This window comes from Rattus norvegicus, chromosome 1 (genome assembly GCF_036323735.1).
Source record: "Rattus norvegicus strain BN/NHsdMcwi chromosome 1, GRCr8, whole genome shotgun sequence".
Taxonomy (NCBI): Eukaryota; Metazoa; Chordata; class Mammalia; order Rodentia; family Muridae; genus Rattus; species Rattus norvegicus.
This window is the reverse complement of record NC_086019.1, coordinates 153,571,419-153,597,424: the sequence shown is the minus strand read 5'-3', so window position 1 is coordinate 153,597,424 and position 26,006 is coordinate 153,571,419. Positions and strand designations below refer to the sequence as shown.

The 26,006-nt window shown below is 43.5% G+C and overlaps 1 protein-coding gene across 5 annotated transcripts in view; it reads left to right on the top strand.

Moving 5' to 3' along the window:
- Positions 1-16,639, top strand: part of Ccdc83 (coiled-coil domain containing 83) — a 74,325-nt gene extending 57,686 nt beyond the window's left edge. For all 5 annotated transcript variants that reach the window (XM_063280970.1, XM_039101063.2, XM_008759644.4 and 2 more), the window contains exons 8-11: positions 11,607-11,728; positions 12,812-12,891; positions 13,827-14,020; positions 16,415-16,639. In XM_063280970.1, the coding sequence (XP_063137040.1) occupies positions 11,607-11,728; positions 12,812-12,891; positions 13,827-14,020; positions 16,415-16,576 (558 nt within the window). In that variant the 3' untranslated portion in view covers positions 16,577-16,639. The remainder of the gene's footprint in view (positions 1-11,606; positions 11,729-12,811; positions 12,892-13,826; positions 14,021-16,414) is intronic.
- Positions 16,640-26,006: the final 9,367 nt, after the last annotated feature.

The window sequence follows — 26,006 nt, the reverse complement described above, 5'->3', positions numbered from 1 at the left end:
GAGCTTAAAAGGTCTCCAGATTAAAAATGATGTCATTTCCAGGCTCCAAACCCACGCACTCATCAGCCAGCTGCGACTCCATGTAAGCTCACCACAGGCATCTCAAACTTCTGAATTGACAACATCTGCCTCTTTTCCTGAAACTGCTTCTGGTCCCGGGCTCTGCCTACCCCACTTAAAGACCCCACCACAGTTATGTAGTCACCCAAGGTGGGACTTTGGAAATCCTAGAGAAATGTTTTTTCAGTATGCAAATTCAGAAGGCCTCTCTAAGACCTGTCTTTAACCACTGCTTGCTTTTCTGCTGCTGCCCTACTCCAGGCCCTCATTAGCCACACCCCTTCCGGAAGTGAGACCTTACTTACCTGGTTTTACTTCCCTTAAGCCAGACTCTTCCCCCTTTCCCCTCCACGTGAACTCAGAGCCATCAGTCTGACACGTAAACCTGACAGCGTCACTCTTCAATGAGTTCAGAGGCACAAAGGGCGGTGAAAGGTGGCCTTCTGGAGATGTGGGCTAGACACGCATTGGGTACCATGTAGACAGGTTTGGAATCGTGATGGTTAATACCGTCAACTTGACAAGATCTAGGATCGTCTGGGAGACATAACGATTGGGTAAAACAAGGTGGGAAGACCCATCCGAAATGTGGGCACTATTTCAGGCCCGGGGTCCTAGACTGAGTAAGACCGAGTAAGTGACCCGCGCACACCAGCGTCCACTGCTTGCTTCTTTCTGACTACAGATGCCACGTGACCCGCTGCTCCCTGCGCCTGTTGCTATGACATCCTGACCTTGACAGCCACAAGCCACTTGGGTCTTCAAACAATGAGTTAAAACATGCCCTTCCTTTTTAAAGCCACTTTTGTCCTGTCTCAAAGCAGCTATTAACCACATGGGACCCCACCTAGTGGTACCGGAGTCACCAGTCACCTCGTGAACAGGCCTACTCTTGGTGTCTCTAATTCAATCTCTCCCACTCCTAAAACTTCCCTTTATATTAGACAAATAGCCATCCATTCTGTGTTTAAATACTATGTATGAAACAACACTCACTACTTTACCAAGAGATTTATTACATTTTGTTTTGTTTTTTTTTGTTTGTTTGTTTTTTGTTTTTTGTTTTTTTAATGGGGACAAGGGTTTCTTTTGCCTGAGTGCACGCAGTGTGTGTGCCTGACACATCGAGAGGCCAGAAGAGGGCAGCAAATTTCCTGGGACTGGAGTTACAAGGGGTTAATCGCCTCCACACAGGGGTCTGGGAACTGAACTCAGGTCCCCCAAAGAGCGAGTGCGCTTAACTGCTAAACATTTCTCTCTCTTGTCCCCTCCCAAACTCACTCCTTTTTGAGAGAACTCACTTTAAACCATGTGAAGGCCTTGCTAGCACGATAGCCACTGTAGAGCACGTCTTCCGCACTACCTCGTCTGGGACCCTGAGTTCTGAGCCTCCATATTGAGTTGTCTGTAAATATGTATTAAAGGATATCTTAAAGGCACTCAGGTCAACATGTCCACTGAGACGTCGAATTCCTCATCCATTTCTCTCACTGTCGTCTTCCCAGACACACTAATAAAAACATTACTTTTAAGCTTTTCCATTCTCTTCCCTGCTCCCCATCTGATGGAATAGAGTTAGGGTCCAGGAAACTAGGAAACACGTCATATACTGTTTCTGCGATATCGCCAAGTAGCTTTACCGCGTGTGAGATGGGCATACGGGATCCAGCTGGGCCTTGTGTCCAGTAGGCAAGGGTTCGGCCACTAGGTCCCAGCTCTGGCCTTTTCCGTTTTCCTTTTAGATTTTACCTTATTTTTTGCAGTGTGGGATATTGAGGCCAGAGCCTTGTGCATACTGGGCAAGCACTACCCCCTGAACTGCAGCCCCAGCCCTCTTTATGTTTGGAGACAAGGTTACGCTGAATTGCCCAGGCTACCCTTGAACTTGTTCTGTTTTCTACATTCACGTAAACCCGGTCTCCTGAGGAGCTAGGATTACACAGGACTGTGCCACCAGGGCCAGCCTGACAATTGTCAAATTAACTTTGTAAAGTCATTTTAATAAGAGCTCGTACTATGACTCCCCAATAATTAGAATGAACTTCCTATTCAAGCAAGACTTCGAGATGGAGGAAGGGGGATCAGAAGTTAAAGTCATCCTTGGCTACATAGCAGGTTCAAGGCTAGCTTAGTCTACATAAGCACTTCTCTTAAAAAAGTAAATAGAGCAGCTCTCTGCTCCCAGATCCTGTGGGAAAGAGACCTCACCGCCTGATCAGGTGGGCACTCCTGAGGCTGCAGAGCGGAAGAGACCACCAACACTGCCCACCCCTGCCCACATCCCTGGCCCAAGAGGAAACTGTATAAGGCCTCTGGGCTCCCGTCGGGGAGGGCCCAGGAGCGGCAGGACCCCTGTGCCTGAGATACCACCGGAACCTGAGGGAAACAGACCGGATAAACAGTTCTCTGCACCCAAATCCCGTGGGAGGGAGAGCTGAACCTTCAGAGAGGCAGACAAGCCTGGGAAACCAGAAGAGACTGCTCTCTGCACACACATCTCGGACGCCAGAGGAAAAAGCCAAAGACCATCTGGAACCCTGGTGCACTGAAGCTCCTGGAAGGGGCGGCACAGGTCTTCCTGGTTGCTGCCGCCGCAGAGAGCCCTTGGGCAGCACCCCGCGAGCAAACTTGAGCCTCGGGACCACAGGTAAGACCAACTTGTCTGCTGCAAGAAAGCTGCCTGGTGAACTCAAGACACAGGCCCACAGGAACAGCTGAAGACCTGTAGAGAGGAAAAACTACACGCCCGAAAGCAGAACACTCTGTCCCCATAACTGACTGAAAGAGAGGAAAACAGGTCTACAGCACTCCTGACACACAGGCTTATAGGACAGTCTAGCCATTGTCAGAAATAGCAGAACAAAGTAACACTAGAGATAATCTGATGGCGAGAGGCAAGCTCAGGAACCCAAGCAACAGAAACCAAGACTACATGCCATCATCGGAACCCAATTCTCCCACCAAAACAAACATGGAATACCCAAACACACCAGAAAAGCAAGATCTAGGGGTTGGGGATTTAGCTCAGTGGTAGAGCGCTTGCCTAGGAAGCGCAAGGCCCTGGATTCGGTCCCCAGCTCCGAAAAAAAAAAAAATTAAAAAAAAAAAAAAGAGAAGCAAGATCTAGTTTCAAAATCATATTTGATCATGATGCTGAAGGACTTCAAGAAAGACATGAACTCACTTAGGGAAACACAGGAAAACATTAATAAACAAGTAGAAGCCTACAGAGAGGAATCGCAAAAATCCCTGAAAGAATTCCAGGAAGACACAATCAAACAGTTGAAGGAATTAAAAATGGAAATAGAAGCAATCAAGAAAGAACACATGGAAACAACCCTGGATATAGAAAACCAAAAGAAGAGACAAGGAGCTGTAGATACAAGCCTCACCAACAGAATTCAAGAGATGGAAGAGAGAATCTCAGGAGCAGAAGATTCCATAGAAATCATCGACTCAACTGTCAAAGATAATGTAAAGCGGAAAAAGCTACTGGTCCAAAACATACAGGAAATCCAGGACTCAATGAGAAGACCAAACCTAAGGATAATAGGTATAGAAGAGAGTGAAGACTCCCAGCTCAAAGGACCAGTAAATATCTTCAACAAAATCATAGAAGAAAACTTCCCTAACCTAAAAAAAGAGATACCCATAGGCATACAAGATGCCTACAGAACTCCAAATAGATTGAACCAGAAAAGAAACACCTCCTGTCACATAATAGTCAAAACACCAAACGCACAAAATAAGGAAAGAATATTAAAAGCAGTAAGGGAAAAAGGTCAAGTAACATATAAAGGCAGACCTATCAGAATCACACCAGACTTCTCGCCAGAAACTATGAAGGCCAGAAGATCCTGGAATGATGTCATACAGACCCTAAGAGAACACAAATGCCAGCCCAGGTTACTGTATCCTGCAAAACTCTCAATTAAGATAGATGGAGAAACCAAGATATTCCATGACAAAACCAAATTTACACAATATCTCTCTACAAATCCAGCACTGCAAAGGATAATAAATGGTAAAGCCCAACATAAGGAGGCAAGCTATACCCTAGAAGAAGCAAGAAACTAATCGTCTTGGCAACAAAACAAAGAGAATGAAAGCACAAAAACATAACCTCACATCCAAATATGAATATAACGGGAAGCAATAATCACTATTCTTTAATATCTCTCAACATCAATGGTCTCAACTCCCCAATAAAAAGAAATAGATTAACAAACTGGATACGCAACGAGGACCCTGCATTCTGCTGCCTACAGGAAACACACCTCAGAGACAAAGACAGACACTACCTCAGAGTGAAAGGCTGGAAAACAACTTTCCAAGCAAATGGTCAGAAGAAGCAAGCTGGAGTAGCCATTCTAATATTAAATAAAATCAATTTTCAACTAAAAGTCATCAAAAAAGATAAGGAAGGACACTTCATATTCATCAAAGGAAAAATCCACCAAGATGAACTCTCAATCCTAAATATCTATGCCCCAAATACAAGGGCACCTACATATGTAAAAGAAACCTTACTAAAGCTCAAAACACACATTGGACCTCACACAATAATAGTGGGAGATTTCAACACCCCACTCTCATCAATGGACAGATCATGGAAACAGAAATTAAACAGAGATGTAGACAGACTAAGAGAAGTCATGAGCCAAATGGACCTAACGGATATTTATAGAACATTCTATCCTAAAGCAAAAGGATATACCTTCTTCTCAGCTCCTCATGGTACTTTCTCCAAAATTGACCATATAATTGGTCAAAAAACGGACCTCAACAGGTACAGAAAGATAGAAATAATCCCATGCGTGCTATCGGACCACCACGGCCTAAAACTGGTCTTCAATAACAATCAAGGAAGAATGTCCACATATACTTGGAAATTGAACAATGCTCTACTCAATGATAACCTGGTCAAGGAAGAAATAAAGAAATTAAAAACTTTTTAGAATTTAATGAAAATGAAGGTACAACATACCCAAACTTATGGGACACAATGAAAGCTGTGCTAAGAGGAAAACTCATAGCGCTGAGTGCCTGCAGAAAGAAACAGGAAAGAGCATATGTCAGCAGCTTGACAGCACACCTAAAAGCTCTAGAACAAAAAGAAGCAAATACACCCAGGAGGAGTAGAAGACAGGAAATAATCAAACTCAGAGCTGAAATCAACCAAGTAGAAACAAAAAGGACCATAGAAAGAATCAACAGAACCAAAAGTTGGTTCTTTGAGAAAATCAACAAGATAGATAAACCCTTAGCCAGACTAACGAGAGGACACAGAGAGTGCGTCCAAATTAACAAAATCAGAAATGAAAAGGGAGACATAACAACAGATTCAGAGGAAATTCAAAAAATCATCAGATCTTACTATAAAAACCTATATTCAACAAAACTTGAAAATCTTCAGGAAATGGACAATTTCCTAGACAGATACCAGGTACCGAAGTTAAATCAGGAACAGATAAACCAGTTAAACAACCCCATAACTCCTAAGGAAATAGAAGCAGTCATTAAAGGTCTCCCAACCAAAAAGAGCCCAGGTCCAGACGGATTTAGTGCAGAATTCTATCAAACCTTCATAGAAGACCTCATACCAATATTATCCAAACTATTCCACAAAATAGAAACAGATGTATCACTACCGAATACCTTCTACGAAGCCACAATTACTCTTATACCTAAACCACACAAAGACACAACAAAGAAAGAGAACTTCAGACCAATTTCCCTTATGAATATCGACGCAAAAATACTCAACAAAATTCTGGCAAGCCGAATCCAAGAGCACATCAAAACAATCATCCACCATGACCAAGTAGGCTTCATCCCAGGCATGCAGGGATGGTTTAATATACGGAAAACCATCAATGTGATCCATTATATAAACAAACTGAAAGAACAAAACCACATGATCATTTCATTAGATGCTGAGAAAGCATTTGACAAAATTCAACACCCCTTCATGATAAAAGTCCTGGAAAGAATAGGAATTCAAGGCCCATACCTGAACATGGTAAAAGCCATATACAGCAAACCAGTTGCTAACATTAAACTAAATGGAGAGAAACTTGAAGCAATCCCACTAAAATCAGGGACTAGACAAGGCTGCCCACTCTCTCCCTACTTATTCAATATAGTTCTTGAAGTTCTAGCCAGAGCAATCAGACAACAAAAGGATGTCAAGGGGATACAGATCGGAAAAGAAGAAGTCAAAATATCACTATTTGCAGATGACATGATAGTATATTTAAGTGATCCCAAAAGTTCCACCAGAGAACTACTAAAGCTGATAAACAACTTCAGCAAAGTGGCTGGGTATAAAATTAACTCAAATAAATCAGTTGCCTTCCTCTATACAAAAGAGAAACAAGCCGAGAAAGAAATTAGGGAAATGACACCCTTCATAATAGACCCAAATAATATAAAGTACCTCGGAGTGACTTTAACAAAGCAAGTAAAAGATCTGTACAATAAGAACTTCAAGACACTGAAGAAGGAAATTGAAGAAGACCTCAGAAGATGGAAAGATCTCCTATGCTCATGGATTGGCAGGATTAATATAGTAAAAATGGCCATTTTACCAAAAGCAATCTACAGATTCAATGCAATCCCCATCAAAATACCAATCCAATTCTTCAAAGAGTTAGACAGAACAATTTGCAAATTCATCTGGAATAACAAAAAACCCAGGATAGCTAAAGCTATCCTCAACAATGAAAGGACTTCAGGGGGAATCACTATCCCTGAACTCAAGCAGTATTACAGAGCAATAGTGATAAAAACTGCATGGTATTGGTACAGAGACAGACAGATAGACCAATGGAATAGAATTGAAGACCCAGAAATGAACCCACACACCTATGGTCACTTGATTTTTGACAAAGGAGCCAAAACCGTCCAATGGAAAAAAGATAGCATTTTCAGCAAATGGTGCTGGTTCAACTGGAGGTCAACATGTAGAAGAATGCAGATCGATCCATGCTTATCACCCTGTACAAAGCTTAAGTCCAAGTGGATCAAGGACCTCTACATCAAAGCAGACACACTCAAACTAATAGAAGAAAAACTAGGGAAGCATCTGGAACACATGGGCACTGGAAAAAATTTCCTGAACAAAACACCAATGGCTTACGCTCTAAGATCAAGAATCGACAAATGGGATCTCATAAAACTGCAAAGCTTCTGTAAGGCAAAGGACACTGTGGTTAGGACAAAACGGCAACCAAAAGATTGGGAAAAGATCTTTACCAATCCTACAACAGATAGAGGCCTTATATCCAAAATATACAAAGAACTCAAGAAGTTAGACCACAGGGAAACAAATAACCCTATTAAAAAATGGGGCTCAGAGCTAAACAAAGAATTCACAGCTGAGGAATGCCGATTGGCGGAGAAACACCTAAAGAAATGTTCAACATCTTTAGTCATAAGGGAAATGCAAATCAAAACAACCCTGAGATTTCACCTCACACCAGTGAGAATGGCTAAGATCAAAAACTCAGGTGACAGCAGATGCTGGCGAGGATGCGGAGAAAGAGGAACACTCCTCCATTGTTGGTGGGATTGCAAACTGGTACAACCATTCTGGAAATCAGTCTGGAGGATCCTCAGAAAATTGGACATTGAACTGCCTGAGGATCCAGCTATACCTCTCTTGGGCATATACCCAAAAGATGCCCCAACATATAAAAAAGACACGTGCTCCACTATATTCATTGCAGCCTTATTTATAATAGCCAGAAGCTGGAAAGAACCCAGATGCCCTTCAACAGAGGAATGGATACAGAAAATGTGGTACATCTACACAATGGAATATTACTCAGCTATCAAAAACAATGACTTTATGAAATTCGTAGGCAAATGGTTGGAACTGGAAAATATCATCCTGAGTGAGCTAACCCAAACACAGAAAGACATACATGGTATGCACTCACTGATAAGTGGCTATTAGCCCAAATGCTTGAATTACCCTAGATGCCTAGAACAAATGAAACTCAAGACAGATGATCAAAATGTGAATGGTTCACTCCTTCTTTAAAAGGGGAACAAGAATACCCTTGGCAGGGAAGAGAGAGGCAAAGATTAAAACAGAGACTGAAGGAACACCCATTCAGAGCCTGCCCCACATGTGGCCCATACATATACAGCCATCGAATTAGACAAGATGGATGAAGCAAAGAAGTGCAGACCGACAGGAGCCGGATGTAGATCGCTCCTGAGAGACACAGCCAGAATACAGCAAATACAGAAGCGAATACCAGCAGCAAACCACTGAACTGAGAATAGGACCCCCGTTGAAGGAATCAGAGAAAGAACTGGAAGAGCTTGAAGGGGCTCGAGACCCCATATGTACAACAATGCCAAGCAACCAGAGCTTCCAGGGACTAAGCCACTACCTAAAGACTATACATGGACTGACCCTGGACTCTGACCTCATAGGTAGCAATGAATATCCTAGTAAGAGCACCAGTGGAAGGGGAAGCCCTGGGTCCTGCTAAGACTGAACCCCCAGTGAACTAGACTGTTGGGGGGAGGGCGACAATGGGGGGAGGGTGGGGAGGGGAACACCGATAAGAAAGGGGAGGGGGGAGGGGGATGTTTGCCTGGAAACTGGGAAAGGGAATAACACTCGAAATGTATATAAGAAATACTCAAGTTAATAATAAAAAAAAAGTAAATAAAAAATAAAACAAGGGATCAGTAATTTAAAACTCAAGGTGGGTTAATAATAGAATGTTAAGGGAATTTGTTACAATTTTATTAAATACAACAGTATAATCCTATAAAAACTATTTAACTCTGGATTTATAGGATGTCACAGATCTTAGATTTAAAGAAAATGACTTTTAAAAAAATATATTTGATTGATAAGAAAGGCTGCCCTGATCCCCTGACTCTGCTGAAACCTCAAATAATGTTTGGTTTCATTTAATTTTTTTTTTTTTTACTCCTCATAATTCACTGGAAATAAAAGGGGAAACATCAAAGTTAATTGACTCACAGAGTTTAGAAAAAAAAAGGGGCAAAGCGTTTTAAGGAAATCCAATAGGTTTAATTCCTCTGTTACAATACCTTCATTTTGGCACGATTAAACTTACTCAAAAATTAATGAAAGCCACTTCTTGTTGTAAGTTCTATCACTAACACTCAAGGGTTGCCCAGGAACACACTTAGGGTGTCTGGCTTCCTATAGGAAGCTCTCTCGTGGCCTGAAAAGCAAGGCTAAGAGCAGCACCTCCTCCGCTCTCCCTCTCTCAGCAGAACCCAGAGCACCCCTGCTTGTGAAGGTGCAGAGCAGCTTGGCGAGTCGCTTTCCTAGTGTGTTTGTTCCGCGTGCTCCTTAGGAAAGCGAAGACCACTGAAATGTCCAAATGACTTTCACTCTCTTAGAGAAACGGGAGCAGGGGAGACGCCTGACCTCAGAGAGACTCAGGGCTCAGGACTCGCAGATGAAAACGTCAGGCGCGTACACTTCAATCAGGCCCCTAGGTCCCTGGCTGAAGGAGTTTGACGTCTGTCCTGATCTCGAACTATACCTAGGTATTTAGAGAAACCTGGTTTTCTGCCTTTTCTTCCCTCTCATGTTCCTTATTCCAGAAATCTAAGGTGATTATGAAAAGGTACCAGTTTCGTATCCCTATTATTTCAAAAGCAGAGGAGACTCAGCAGTCGAGGCAAACCTCACTGTGCTCTCCAAAGAGGAAGGCAACGCCATTAGATATCCTAAGCCCTGCAAAGGCATCTCTGTGCCAGCTTTGGAAAGAGCTGGAGAACTAGGTGATGCCTCCCACTTGTGCCCAGCCCATGGTCAGGAATCTTTAAACATTTTCCTCTGTGCACTGCCTCTCTGGTGTGTTTCTCATCCTTTGAAAGCAAACCTTTCTTTAAGTCATTCAGACTTGTAATCAAGTTAATTCCCTGTGAACCTAAACACCAACCACTGGCTTATTACAGACTTAGATGATTGAGACAGGTAAGCACCATTTGTCTTCCTTTACAGCTCTAAGCCGCCTGCAGCCTGAGCCGTGACACCACAAGGCTCTCTAATTAGCTATGGCTTTGTCAACTGGGTTAGAAGCGGTCTTTTGCGGAAAGGTTGAATCTTGTTCACATTTGTGTCCTATGTTGTGCTATTTCTGAGGAAACACTATCCAGACTTCACCTCAGTGATGCTGGTCTCTTCTTAATCACCGTTAATTTCTTAGCTCCAGCCGACTAATGTCAATTGTCCCAGTGAAAATAAAAGCTTTACTTTCACGTTTCTGGACTCTTGTTAGCCATAGCTGATTCTTCAGCCCCAGATAACCAGAACACAGATTTTTTTTTTAACTCAAAATACGCAACAGCTGTGATAGAATGTTTTCAAGCCTTCCGGCCTTCACTCTGGAGTTCCACAAGCCAGGCCTCCATCACTCGCCTTGCTCTCAACGTTCTTTGTTTTTTAAAAACTTCTTTATTTATTTTATGTATGTGAGTACACTGTAGCTGTCTTCAGACACACCAGAAGAGGGCGTCAGATCCCATTACAGATGGTTGTGAGCCACCATGTGGTTGCTGAGAATTGAACTCAGGTCCTCTGGAAGAGCAGTCAGTGCTCTTAACCGCTGAGCCATCTCTCCAGTCCTGCTCTCAACATCCATATCTTCCAAGTTCCCGTAGAATGGGTCACCAAGCTACGCTTTTTAGTTCAATGCTCCAAAGTCCTTCCACAATCTTCCACAAAGCAGCATGTCCGTCACACCAATGCCAATGATCCTGGAGCTGATTCTGTCCTGGTTAGGATTAGGGTTATTATCGTTACTGAGATAGAAACAGCACAACAAAGCAGATTGGGGAGGAAGGGTTTATTTGATTACCACTGTTCATCACTGAAGGAAGCCAGGGCAGAAGCTTAAACAGGGCAGGAACCTGGAGGCAGGAGCTGATACAGAGACCACAGAGAGGTGCTGCTTACTGGCTTGCTTCCCATGGCTTGCTCAACTTGATTTCTTGTAGAACCCAGGGCCACTATCCCAGAATAAAGGAGTTAGCGAATATTTCATATGATGCCATTTCCCAGAACTGACACCAGGTTCAAAAAGAATATAATTCTAATATAGGGGCTAGCAGAAAGGGCTTTCAGTTATGATTTTAAGAGTACCACCATATGTTCCATTATCCCAGCCTGTTTTCATTGTCTTATTCAGTGTTGCCTTTAGAGTGATGCTTGTTCACTTGCCAATGTGCCATATCGCTAAGTGAAATTTGTTTCCCTATGTCTGCCTCTACTCATTTCTAAGTTCAGCCATGCTTCGGGAGGGCTGGAAAGGGCAGCTTCTGCTCTTTAATTATTGCCTGCCATGCCTGGCAGTGGCCCAGAAAACAGTCCCTCCATCCCTTCTTAACCACAGGAGGACCAGGCAAACCCCGAAATAATAAATAACAAATGATAGATCTTCCCTCAGGCAAACATCCTTTCAGGGGTTGAGTTTGCTAAAGATCGCGTCACTGAATGAAGCCGGTAAGTACTGACACCCATCCCCCTCCTCTGCACACAGATCAAGATTCACAGGAAGGAAGTCGAAGAGTTGGAAACTTGTATTCATCAACTAGAAGAGGAAAATCTACTGCTTATTGAGCAGTTATTTAACTGCAGACTCGTGGATCTCAAAATACCCAGGTGAGATGCTCCCTGGTGCCACAGCAGTTAGCATTTGGTGCCACCACAATACCCTGGTCAAAGTCATTACATTTCTAGAAAGCATTTTGTAGACATTATATCTGTAAAAAGTTGGTGGGTTTTTTGTTTGTTTGTTTGTTTGTTCTTTAAAAGATGGCTTAGACAGATGTCACTTGTCATCGGAGTACTCAGGAGACTGACACAAGAGGATTACTATAAATTCAAGGCCAACATGAGGTACATAGTCCTTGGCCTGCCTGGGCTGCAGAGTAACACTCTGGAAAAGAAAGATTTAGTTCTTCAGTGCTTCCACTAGATGGCAGTAGTCAAAAATCAAGGCACCCTGGCTGGAGAGATGACCCAGTTGAAAAGCACTGGCTGCTTTTCCAGAGGACCTGGGTTCAGGGTCCAGCACTCACAACCATAACTCACTCCAGTGCCAGGGGAGCTTATGCCCTCTTCTGGCCTCTGAAGGTACTGCACACAAACATGCAGGAAACTCAAGTAAAATAAAAATAATTAAAAAGCATTAAGGAACAGAAGTATAGGCTGCAGCTCCAAATATAGAGAAACACTGTGTGCATGCGCTTTAAAAACTCCTATGTATTTTTCTCTTCCTCTCCCTCCTCCCCACCATCCTCCTCCTCACATCGAACCCAGGACCTTATACAAGCCAGGCAAGGCCTCTAGGATCAGTCTCTGAGTTACACCCTCAGCATTTCTTACTGATTTTCTTACTAAACATCCACAGTGGCCTAACTGGTATCATTCCTACTCTCCTTCTGGAACATTCCCTACCCTCATACTCTTCCTGGTGAATTTCTGGTTCTACAAGATGCTCTTGTCCCCTATCTCAAGGGGTGCTTTTTTCTGACTCCCAGAATTCTCACACTACTCATTATACATCTTGCTAGGAATTGTCACTTTGGAACTCTGTAGTAGTTTACTTATCATTTCAATAAGACTTACACCTCTGAAGCACGTAAAGCAGGTCTCAGTTTCCCTCTTGTGTCCGTGCCCTGGTGAGGACTAGGCACAGGGCTCGGTGTTTATTAACCGACAGACTGCTGTTTGCACTTTTAGGAAACTGTACATTACTCAAGCCGCTGGGCTGCAAGTGACACCCGAAGACGAATCTTTGAATTTGCCAGACGCAAACACAGGTACAATTTCCTTGTGATGAGGTTTCCCTCGCCTTAAAGCACCGCTGCCGGAGCGTCTCCTGTGGGCAGACATCCCAGGCGCAGGAGCGCTGTGAAGAGTAGACCCAGCTCTGCTCCTCTCCCTCCTCCCACGGCACTTGCCCCGCTCTAGTCTCCTGTCTGTTGGCTCAGCCCTTCCCTTTTTCATCCCTTTCCTTTCTCGGCCCCTCTCTTCCTTTTCTGCCATACTTTATTCCTTTCTAAAGCATTGCCGAAAAGTGCAGGCTGTCCTCGAACCCATGATTCTGCCTGTTTCGGCCTCTCAAATGCTGGCATCACCAACGCGCTGCTGGGCCCAGTTTCTATCAGACTTGTGTTTTATAATGAACTAGGTAGATGCTTGTAGAGAGGGATGGGGCATTGCCCACACTGTTATAGTTTGGGTAGCACTTTAAACGAACAATGTCAATGTATCCCTGAATTCCCAAGAGTTCATGGTTAATGTTAGCTATAAGAAGGACATAGACTGGTTTCTTAAAATGGGGCCAATTCTTACTTTTATACAATGTATATTATTTATTTATTTGTTTTTTCAAAACAGGGTTTCTCTGTGTAGCCTTGGCTGTCCTGGAACTCATTCTGTAGCTCAGGCTGACCTCAAACCCAGAGATGCACTTGCCTCTGCCTCTTTTGTTATTATAATATTTGTTATTATTTTATTTATCATTCTGTAAAAGCCATACTTTTTTCTCTTTAAACACTTCGGATTGGTGGTAGCAGCTCTTGGGACTGAACCGAGGGCTCCATGGGGGCTTCGGTACCGTGGTGTTGACTAAGCGAAGCCATTCCTTTAGCCCTGAAATTTACCAAGTTATTTCAAATAAAGAGCATGACCAGTGATGACATTGTATTTTGTCACCTGCTCAAAATGTTATCTAATTATTCCTTTGCCTTAGCCCCAGAGGAGAATTTGCAGTTGCCCTCCAAAGAGGAGAGTGACGACAGGTTGGACCTCTTACTGGGGAGCAGCTATGGGATTAGCAGCCCAGATAGCCAGCCCAAGAAGACAGGAAGTAAAGAAGGCTCCTGTACAGAGATAGAGGACCCCATCGTCAAGTACTTGGTGCAAGAAGATGAACAAGATTTCAAGGTGAGTGTCACAAGAACACGGTTCCCACTAGAGTGTCAGTATCTATAATGCTGGCGGAGGGAGAGCTAAACTGTAAATACAGAGAATTTGATTTGTAATTCTTCGCAAAAATGGCCTCCCATTGGCCTCTCCCGTGACACTTTTTACTCTCACCAGCTACAAGGTTCATTTATAGACCTTTATTACTAAGAGACAGTGCCACTTGTCTTATGGTACATAATAAACTATCCTGAGACCTAGTAGTTTAAAACTTTGTTCTTTCAGGCCTCCATTACTGGGAGTTGAGAAATGGCTATCCTGGGCAGTCACAGCTGAGTGCTCACTAAGGCCACTCTCATCTGAAGCCTGGCGTGAGGCAGAAAGCCCACCTAGAGGGGGTGGGCAGGATACTCCTATGTCAAGCAAGATGATGGTGGCTACACCAAGGCCTTGGTTTCTCTTCACATAAGCCTCTCCAGAGGGTGCCTTGTGTATCCCTTTGTTATATGGTGTCTAACTTCTCAGGGTGAGCAATCCCAGTGACAAGAGAACAGCTTTAATGCTTGGAGGCCACATGCTGTCCCTTCCATTGTATATTCTCCTGGTTGACTTAATCAAGCATGAAGAGTATAGGTCCTGCATCTTGTTGGAAGATTGTGTGAAGGTGAAAAGACTCCAGCAAACCTGTGGGGTCAGATGTAAATCAGGCCATCACTGTAAAATGCCCTCCGCCACAGGAGTAGTCAGCCAATCTATCTTTTAGAAAACTCTCGTTTGCACATATCTACCCTTCCTTTTCTCATACTGCCCAGACCTTAAAGGTTAAAGTTTAAGTCTGGTAGGAGAATAAAGGCTGTTAAAAAAAAAGTAGAATAAAGGGAAAAAGTCATCATATTAACTAATAATCCACTCCAGCTAACATCAAATGATTATTTGTTTACTTAAGATAGACTTGTCCTATGTAGCCCAGGCTAGCCTCAAATTTTAGAGATTCCTTCCAGGCTGGCCTCGGGCTCTCGGCTATCCATGTGCTTTTGTATCCTGAGTGCTAGGAGTTTGCAAAATTTCTTTTTTAAAGCTTCACTGAATTTCCAATTCTGGTAGGGTCCATCAAATATGGGCAAAGAACAACTCAAATTGTTTTTCTGTAGACTGAACCCAAGACTCTCACATACTAGACAAGCACTCCACCTCTGAGCCTTATCACTTCAAGTGACCATTTAAAGACTAAAAGTTGGGGGCAACAATATGGCTCATAGGAGGCATGCTTGCTAAGCGTGTAGAAGGTTCTCGGTTTGGTTCCCAGCATTGAAAAAAAAAAATTAAAGGACAAGTGTTCTAGTGTTTTTGCCATTTAAGTGACCAAACACCACCACTTGAGTCCTGGAATCCTGGTTCGTGGTTCATCATGCTGATCCCTGACCAATTGTGGACAGCAGGGCACAAGCTGTATGCCCCTGGGGATTCTTGTGAGCACTGACGGAGGAACTGTGGTGACCATGGCTGTGGTGACCATGGCTGTGGTGGCCATGGCGTAGAGCCTATGGGCATCCACCGACTCTGTGTTAGTTTGAAAGCTACATCCAATGGCAAGCAGTTTCAAAGATAGTGCCTTGCCTCCGCTTCTCACCCTTTTAAGTTCCCATAAACACTGAGCACCCTGCAACATGCCAGGTACCTATGATGCTTGGGAAATTCAAATGATTGGGGAGCTAAAGTCTCAAAGGTGGCATTACAGAAACAAGTCAACAATTACCACATAGAGAGGGGCCACACCATTCAACCTGTCCCCCACCGACGCTATTACCATTGCACTCCAGGCCTCTGTATGCACAGGGAGCATTCCAGAAAGATTTGCTGGTGTGCGTGTGTGTGTGTGTGTGTGTGTGTGTGTGTGTGTGTGTGTGTGTGTTGAAGGAAGAGAACATGTGAATTATCGCTTAGGAGTCTTCCCAGGAAGGGCCTGAGAGTTTGTGGCTGGCTAGAGGATTCTATAGAATGTCACTCTCCAGCTCTTTTTAATTGACTGAGTATACTTGACCCAACAGGGTAAGTTTAATATACACTATTCAGAGAGTGTGTGAAAAGATTCAAATTATAGTCTGGGGACTATATACATTCAATATACCTTCATCAATGAGGCAGCCTCCAACATCTCTGCTAGCCAGTACCCTACCCACCTCAGCTCCCTTTGAGACCTCCAGACTTCCCTCCTAGTCACTGGGCAATCGGGAAATACAAACTTAAAAAGTATATTTTTAAAACTCTACAGTTCATTTCCTACCTTGTTTGATACTGCAGTCACATGATCAGCATGGCAATGAGTTGTGTCAGGTAAAGGTCAACCCAGGGAAGGAGCATCTCAGTCATCACACTCACTCGCCAACCGCGTCTCCTTTTGTCTCTTTTCCACAGGAATATGTAAACTTGGGCCCACTGGCATTGAAGCTAATGAGTGTGCAGGGCAAGAAAATGCCCATTCATTTTCAAGAAAAGGAGATGCCAATTGAATTTTATGAAGACATGCGGAACCCTGAAAGCCACATCACTCATAAGATGATGAAGACGTTTCTGTAGGCCTGGCAGCCACGCCTTTCTTTATACATTCTTTGTGAATTAAAGCGCCCAAGTTTGCTCACACAGCTGTCCTTCATCAGAGCTGGTGTTTCTGGTGGTCGTAATTAAAACCCTGGCTTCCGGTATTGAGACATTTCATACACCTGTCCATCCTGAGCGACAGAAAACACACTGCTTCCTTTGTTGGAAATGTTTTTAAGAAACTTAGGAGATATATATATGTGTGTATATATATATATGTAATGTAAACTTGTCTTTAATCCTATTTATAATGTGAATTAATCTATCTTTTGCTGAGATAAAGTACCCCAACAATAGGAACTTACAGGAGAGAGAGTTTATTTTGGCACACATTTTGAAGGTAAAATTCAACACGTCAGTGGAAGTTAGGGGTGGGGTGGAACTAGCAGGGGGTTGGTTAGTTGGGGTTGGAGTGGGTGGCTAGGGGTTAGGGGAAAAAGGGGGAGCCATAGAGGTTGGGAATGGGACTCAGGGGTAAGAACTTAGGGGTAAGGGCTAGGTGTGTATGAACCCTGACTGCAGCAGCCGCTCTTGAGGAAGCTGATAGTGTTATGTCTGAACTCAGGGTGAGAAAATGAATGCTAAACTGACCTCATAGATTCTAAACAGTCCAGTCCCCAAGCTTCTCACCCCACTAACCTAACAAGAGAATCCCTTGTAAGATGCCCGGAGGCTGATGGTCTCTCCCAGGTTTGCCTAGAGTCTCTCAAGTTGACAGCACTAACCATCCTGTGACAGCAATAAAACAAGAGTAATAATAATAAACATAGTAGCAGTATGTTCATTAATCTTTTTAGAAAAAATTCCACTAGCAGGAAGCTCTTCTCCTCAAGCGCTATCTTGTCTGTCTACCAAGTCCCCATGCAAAGTGACAGCACTTCCCGTTCGGGCACTATAAACCAAGGGTATGATAATTGTGTGGCTTTAATTAGCAGTCCTTTTGCTCTAGGACCAGACAAGACCACTGCATCTTGTTTCTTTGTGTAAATGGTGAGAGGTGTTACTGGCCATTTTAGTAGTGCAGTCTTGAATTCAGCAGGGTGATTTCAGATGCTAGCACTGTCCTTGTTCATTGTGGTTAACTTCTCCAGTACTGGTCATTTTTCCTAATGTCCTCAGAAGAGGGTGGTGCCATTACCAACTGAGTGCTGTTAAGTGAAACACATTAGTTCCCAGTGCTACCTGATCTCTCCCAAGCCTGTTTGCCCTTGGAAGAGATAGCAGGGAAATGCCATGGCTGGTTTCCTTTGCTCTGTTCTTATGGTTACCTCATTCTCACCGATGCCCGGTTCCTGCAAAGATGTGATTTCTGTGGCCCTCTATGGTAGATTTCACTCATGCGCCTCAGGTCACTGACTCCGTGTTAACTCCATGTTTTCGGGTTACCATTTCTCTCCTTTCACATAACAATACTTCTTTGGAAGTTCTAGATATAGACACCAGGCACCTTCTCCACCATAGTCAGATACATTTTTGCTGAGTCTGTTATTTTTTTCCCCATGGTCTCTCATTTGGCACCTGTGTGCACATGCATTAGTTTTACACTTACACTTACACACACATACACACACACACACACACACACACACACACACACACACACACACGAGGTGGGTGGGCAGAATATTTGGTGGCCAGTCCACAGGCTTTCTTCCAACTCTCCAAACCTCACCAAATTTATTAAGATTTTATTAAGATGTCTAATAGGCAGGTGGTGGTTGTGCCTTTAATCCCAGCACTCAGGGGCAGAGACCAGCCTGATCTACAGAATGAGATCCAGGGCAGTCAGGGCTACACAAAGAAACCCTATCTCAAAAATCCAAAATTAACAAACAAGCAAAATAAAATGCCTATTAGTCACACACGAGAGTCAAAATGTAGGCTACTGGATCATTCCAAAACAACTCTCGCCCTGCTTTCTGATCACCAAAAGCATTGCCCAAGGCTTCCAACCTCCAATAAATTTTAAGTGTTTTTGTTTCGACTGAGACAGTGTTTTACTATGGAGACTCATCTCAAACCCTTGATTCTCCTGTCTCAACCTACTCCTTGAGTGCTGGGACAAGGTATGTGCCATCACAACAAGTCCCATGAACTTGTCACCTCTCCCCTGGTCCTCATGGGAAGGATTCTGGCAGCAGATCAAGAGGGAGTGGGTGGCATTAACTCCCACAGCTCTGGCTGCATTTCCACCAGGTCCTATCAGTTAGCTGTCTTTATGCCAAAGGTCACACATAGTTCCACTCAGAAGGCTCAGTTAATATGGCATCTCTAGGTCTAGCTCTGGCCTGGAAGAGGTAGCTGCTTCATCTGTCATTATCTGAAGGACATTTTATCCACTCTCTGTTCAGTCTCCCAACGGTCCAGCCAGCACCACTTTGCATGCTTGTTTTGTCGAACTTCTCTTCAAAGTTCTCTTTGAGTGCAATCTCAGCCGGTTGTGGGGAGAGGGGAAGCCTAGGAATGCGGATCTGGGAATTAGCAGTGAAACACTGAACTTAGAATTATGAAAGCATAGATGGTGGTACACAGGGATTGAGTGTCAGCAGAAAGGGGCGCCAAGGATACAGCTGGGATACTCTGTCTTGTGGAAGTGGAGTCTGAAACAAGAAGGTATCAGCCTTGAGAGACTTTAAACACAGGAGAACTAAGTCTAGATGAGACTGACAACTGTCCCTGGCGCCCAACTCAGTCCTGGCCAAATGGAGCGATCTACCCCTGACCTGACCTAGAGTTCTATACAAGAGTATTCCTGAAGACAGCAGGATGCAGGGGTGGCTCCTCATTTAAGAGCAGGTATTGTCCTTCCAGAGGACTCGGGTTCTATTCTCAGGGGCCGCATCAGGCAACTTACAACTTCCTGGAACTCCAGCCCCAGGGAGCTGCACATGTGCTGCACGCAAACACAGCCTCACACACATGTACATAAATAAAAGCAATATATCTTTAAATTGTTGAAGATGACATACATTTTCAGGCAGTAAATAGCTTAATAAATTTGTGGATGGCTCATCTGTGTTGCCTGGCCCTACAGATAGCATGGGAGTCACCTAGGCTCTTGGCGACCTCCATTCCCAGTCTTCTGGAAAGAAAACCATTTGTACATCTCTTCCTTTGATGAGACAAACATGTTTAACATTCCTGATTGCCCTAGTGCTATCTGGGAGGGCAAGAACCTTTGTGCTCCCAACAACTTAGTAAAGTAAGATTACATGAAACATTAAAAAGTACTTGGTTTGTTTTGTTTTTTTTTTTAAGTTTGTGACAAAACAAGAAAACATGAACAAAAAAGGAAGCTCAAGCCGCCCTATTTTAAGTCAGGAACAGTTATTACAGTGTGAATGTAATACTCCAACTGAAAGATGAGAATGTATATATGTATTTTAAATGTGTATATTTTATATTTTTACATATGCATGTGCATATGTGTATGCGTGTGTGCACGTACATGTGATTGAAGTGCCTATGGAGGTCAGAAGGGAACATCAGATCCCCTGGAGCTCCAACTATAGGCAGTTGTGAGTCTTGTAGCGTGGGAGTTGGGAACTGAACTCTGGTCCTGTGGAAGAGCAGCTAGTACTCTTAACCACTGATCCATCTTTCCAGCCTCAAACATGCTTATTTTTTAAAGTAATCTATTTAAATATATGGTCTTGGCTCCTCCTAAGAAGTCAGAAGATTAACGTAGTAGATTCCACAGTACAAGAAAGAAGAGCACGGGCCTCGAGTGGGAACATGCGGGTCCACCTCCTCTGTGTGCCACACAGCACAGGAAGGATGAATGTCCAAAATCTCAATTACAGAAAAAAGTAAGTTCTAATGTCATTTAATAAGCAACCTGGCACTGTGCTGCACACAGTTTATGAGGAATATAAAATATTCATTATATAATAATATATGACATATAAGACTTATTGTATATTTGATAGGAATTTGTAAAATGCCTACATTACATAATTACCAGCTTTTGAGTCAAAGGGTACCTGAAAGGATTGTCACAGGATGACCTGTTTTCAAGGATTACATTAGAAACAGTGGGAATACCAGGAGTGGTGGCACATGCCTTTAACCTCAGCACTTGAGAGGCTGAGGCAGGCAGACCTCTGTGAGTTGGGACCAGCCTGGTTTACATAGTTCCAGGGTGGCCAGGGCTACACAGAGAAACCCTGTCTGAAAACAAAGTAAAAACCAGAGGAGATGAAACTGGACCTAGATGCAAAAAATATCTGCACTTTGAACCAGTGATGCAAACTGTGTGTTTCTGGCCCATTGTGATTTGTGGAACACTGAGAAAGCTCCTTCCTTTTCATTCACACCAACACCACTTTGAAAAAAAAATGTAATTGGTAAAGTGTCTTGGTTAAAGTTACTACTTCTGTGAAGAAACACCATGACCAAAAGCAAGTTGGGGAGGAAAGGGTTTATTTGGCTTACCCTTCCACATTGTAGTCCATCAGTGAAGGAAGTCAGGACAGGAGGCCTAGCAGAGCAGTAACCGAGAGGCAGGAGCTGATGTAGAGGCCATGGAGGGGTGCTGCTTACTGGTTTGTTCTGCCTACTTTCTTATAGAACTCAGGACTACCAGGCCAGGGATGGAACCACCCAGAATGGACTGGGCCCTCCCCCATTATTCACTAATTAAGAAAGTCCCCTACAGCCAGATCTTATAGATGCATTTTCTCCATCGAGGCTCCTTCTTTCCAGCTTGTGCCAAGTTGACATAAAATGAGCCAGCTCACAAAACTTTTAAACATTGTAAATATAAGGTCAACAAAACTCAACCAATCAGACTTCCAGAGCTCCTAGGGCCTAAACCACCAACCAGAGAGTACACAAGGAAACACCCATGGCTCCAGCCACATATGTAGCAGAGGATGGCATTGTCTGGCATCAATGGGGGAAAATTCCTTAGTTCTGAAAAGGCTCGATGCCCCAGTGTAGGAGAATGCCAGGGCAGTGAGGTGGGAGTGGTAGGTTGGACAGGGAGCATCCTCAAAGAAGCAGGGGGAGAGGGGATGGGAAAGGGAGAAATGTAAATACATAAAATATCCAATAAATAAAAAGAAAAACAACAAAAGCAAAAAAACAAAAAAAATAAGGTCAACAAAAATTGAAAGTAAGATGTTATAAAAACATATGCCATATAAACACCAGCAAAAAGAAGGGTTGTAGGAATTAACATCAAACAAGGTCGACTTTAGTAAGGACTGAGAGGAACTGAAAAAGAGCACTTCGTACTAATGGGTCAATCCATCAAGATTATTTAATACTCCTAGATTTGCCTTTATACAACAAGCATGGTCTCAAAATATCTAAAGTAATTAAACTTAAAAAAAAAAAAAACGAATCTTGCTCAAGCTCACTGCCTCCAGCTCACTGCTCCCAAACCCTGTGGGAGAGAGGGCTCACCGCCAAGACAGGTGTGCACTCCTGGGACTGCAGAGTGGAAGAGACCACCAACACTGCCCACCCCTGCCCACGTCCCTGGCCCAAGAGGAAACTGTATATGTCCTCTGGGATCCCTTGGATAAGGGCACAGGAGCAGAAAATCCGCTGCGTCTGAGACATCGCCGGAACCTGAAGGGACCGACCAGATAAACAGTTCTCTGCACCCAAACCCCGTGGGAGGGAGAGCTAAACCTTCAGAGAGGCAGACACGCCTGGGAAACCAGAAGAGACTGCACTCTGCACACATCTCTGACTCCAGAGGAAAACACCAAATGCCATCTGGAACCCTGGTGCACGGAAGCTCCCGGAAAGGGTGGCACAGAACTTACTGGTTGCTGCCCCCGCGGAGAACTCATAAGCAACACCCCACAAGCAAACTTGAGCCTCGGGACCACAGGAAAGACAACCCTTCCAACTCCAAGCGACCTGCCTGGTGAACTCAAGACACAGGCCCACAGGAACAGCTGAAGACCTATAGATAGGAAAAACTACACGCCCTAAAGCAGAACACTCTGTCCCCATAACTGGCTGAAAGAAAACAGGAAAACAGGTCTACAGCACTCCTGACACACAGGCTTACAGGACAGTCTAGCCACTGTCAGAAATAGCAGAACAAAGTAACACTAGAGATAATCTGATGGTGAGAGGCAAGCACAGGAACCCAAGCAACAGAAACCAAGACTACATGCCATCATCGGAGCCCAATTCTCCCACCAAAGCAAACACGGAATATCCAAACACACCAGAAAAGCAAGATCTAGTTTCAAAATCATATTTGATCATGATGCTGGAGGAATTCAAGAAAGACATGAAGAACTCCCTTAGAGAAACACAGGAAAACATAAATAAACAAGTAGAAGCCTACAGAGAGGAATCACAAAAATCCCTGAAAGAATTCCAGGAAAACACAATCAAACAATTGAAGGAATTAAAAATGGAAATAGAAGCAATCAAGAAAGAACACATGGAAACAACCCTGGATATAGAAAACCAAAGGAAGAGACAAGGAGCCGTAGATACAACCATCACACCATCACCAACAGAATACAAGAGATGGAAGAGAGAATCTCAGGAGCAGAAGATTCCATAGAAATCATCGACTCAACTGTCAAAGATAATGTAAAGCAGAAAAAGCTACTGGTCCAAAACATACAGGAAATCCAGGACTCACTGAGAAGATCAAACCTAAGGATAATAGGTATAGAAGAGAGTAAAGACTCCCAGCTCAAAGGACCAGTAAATATCTTCAACAAAATCATAAAAGAAAACTTCCCTAACCTAAAGAAAGAGATACCCATAAGCATACAAGAAGCCTACAGAACTCCAAATAGATTGGACCAGAAAAGAAACACCTCCCGACACATAATAGTCAAAACACCAAACGCACAAAATAAAGAAAGAATATTAAAAGCAGTAAGGGAAAAGGTCAAGTAACATATAAAGGCAGACCTATCAGAATCACACCAGACTTTTCGCCAGAAACTATGAAAGCCAGAAGATCCTGGACAAATGTCATACAGACCCTAAGAGAACACAAATGCCAGCCCAGGTTACTGTATCCTGCAAAACTCTCAATTAACATAGATGGAGAAACCAAGATATTCCATGACAAAACCAAATTTACACAATATCATTCTACAAATCCAGCACTACGAGGATAATAAATGGTAAAGCCCAACATAAGGAGGCAAGCTACACCCTAGAAAAAGCAAGAAACTAACCGTCTTGGCAACAAAACAAAGAGAAGAAAAGCACACAAACATAACCTCACATCCAAATATGAATATAACAGGAAGCAATAATCACTATTCCTTAATATCTCTCAACATCAATGGTCTCAACTCCCCAATAAAAAGACATAGATTAACAAACTGGATACGCAATGAGGACCCTGCATTCTGCTGCCTACAGGAAACACACCTCAGAGACAAAGACAGACACTACCTCAGAGTGAAAGGCTGGAAAACAACTTTCCAAGCAAATGGTCAGAAGAAGCAAGCTGGAGTAGCCATTCTAATATCAAATAAAATCAATTTTCAACTAAAAGTCATCAAAAAAGATAAGGAAGGACACTTCATATTCATCAAAGGAAAAATCCACCAAGATGAACTCTCAATCCTAAATATCTATGCCCCAAATACAAGGGCACCTACATACGTAAAAGAAACCTTACTAAAGCTCAAAACACACATTGCACCTCACACAATAATAGTAGATTTCAACACCTCACTCTCATCAATGGACAGATCATGGAAACAGAAATTAAACAGAGATGTAGACAGACTAAGAGAAGTCATGAGCCAAATGGACTTAACGGATATTTATAGAACATTCTATCCTAAAGCAAAAGGATATACCTTCTTCTCAGCTCCTCATGGTACTTTCTCCAGAATTGACCATATAATTGGTCAAAAAATGGGCCTCAACAGGTACAAAAAGATAGAAATAGACCCGCGGATCCGGGCCCGCAGCAGCTCTCTGCTCCCAGACCCGGTGAGAGAGAGACCCAACCGCCTGGTCAGGTGGGCACTCCTGAGGCTGCAGAGCGGAAGAGACCACCAACACTGCTCACCCCTGTCCACATCCCTGGCCCAAGAGGAAACTGTATAAGGCCTCTGGGCTCCCGTGGGGGAGGGCCCAGGAGCGGCAGGACACCTGCCTGAGACACGGCCGGAACCTGAAAGAAACAGACCGGATAAACAGTTCTCTGCACCCAAATCCCGTGGGAGGGAGAGCTAAACCTTCAGAGAGGCAGACAAGCCTGGGAAACCAGAAGAGACTGCTCCCTGCACACACATCTCGGACGCCAGAGGAAAAAGCCAAAGACCATCTGGAACCCTGGTGCACTGAAGCTCCAGGAAGGGGCGGCACAGGTCTTCCTGGTTGCTGCCGCTGCAGAGAGCCCCTGGGCAGCACCCCACGAGCGAACCTGAGCCTCGGGACCACAGGTAAGACCAAATTTTCTACTGCAAGAAAGCTGCCTGGTGAACTCAAGACACAGGCCCACAGGAACAGCTGAAGACCTGTAGAGAGGAAAAACTACATGCCCGAAAGCAGAACACTCTGTCTCCATAACTGACTGAAAGAGAGGAAAACAGGTCTACAGCACTCCTGACACACAGGCTTATAGGACAGTCTAGCCACTGTCAGAAATAGCAGAACAAAGTAACACTAGAGATAATCTGATGGCGAGAGGCAAGCGCAGGAACCCAAGCAACAGAAACCAAGACTACATGGCATCATCGGAGCCCAATTCTCCCACCAAAACAAACATGGAATATCCAAACACACCAGAAAAGCAGGACTAGTTTCAAAATCATATTTGATCATGATGCTGGAGGACTTCAAGAAAGACATGAACACACTTAGGGAAACACAGGAAAACATTAATAAACAAGTAGAAGCCTACAGAGAGGAATCGCAAAAATCCCTGAAAGAATTCCAGGAAAACAAAATCAAACAGTTGAAGGAATTAAAAATGGAAATAGAAGCAATCAAGAAAGAACACATGGAAACAACCCTGGATATAGAAAATCTAAAGAAGAGACAAGGAGCTGTAGATACAAGCTTCACCAACAGAATACAAGAGATGGAAGAGAGAATCTCAGGAGCAGAAGATTCCATAGAAATTATTGACTCAACTGTCAAAGATAATGGAAAGCAGAAAAAGCTACTGGTCCAAAACATACAGGAAATCCAGGACTCAATGAGAAGATCAAACCTAAGGATAATAGGTATAGAAGAGAGTGAAGACTCCCAGCTCAAAGGACCAGTAAATATCTTCAACAAAATCATAGAAGAAAACTTCCCTAACCTAAAAAAAGAGATACCCATAGACATACAAGAAGCCTACAGAACTCCAAATAGATTGGACCAGAAAAGAAACACCTCCCGTCACATAATTGTCAAAACACCAAACGCACAAAATAAAGAAAGAATATTAAAAGCAGTAAGGGAAAAA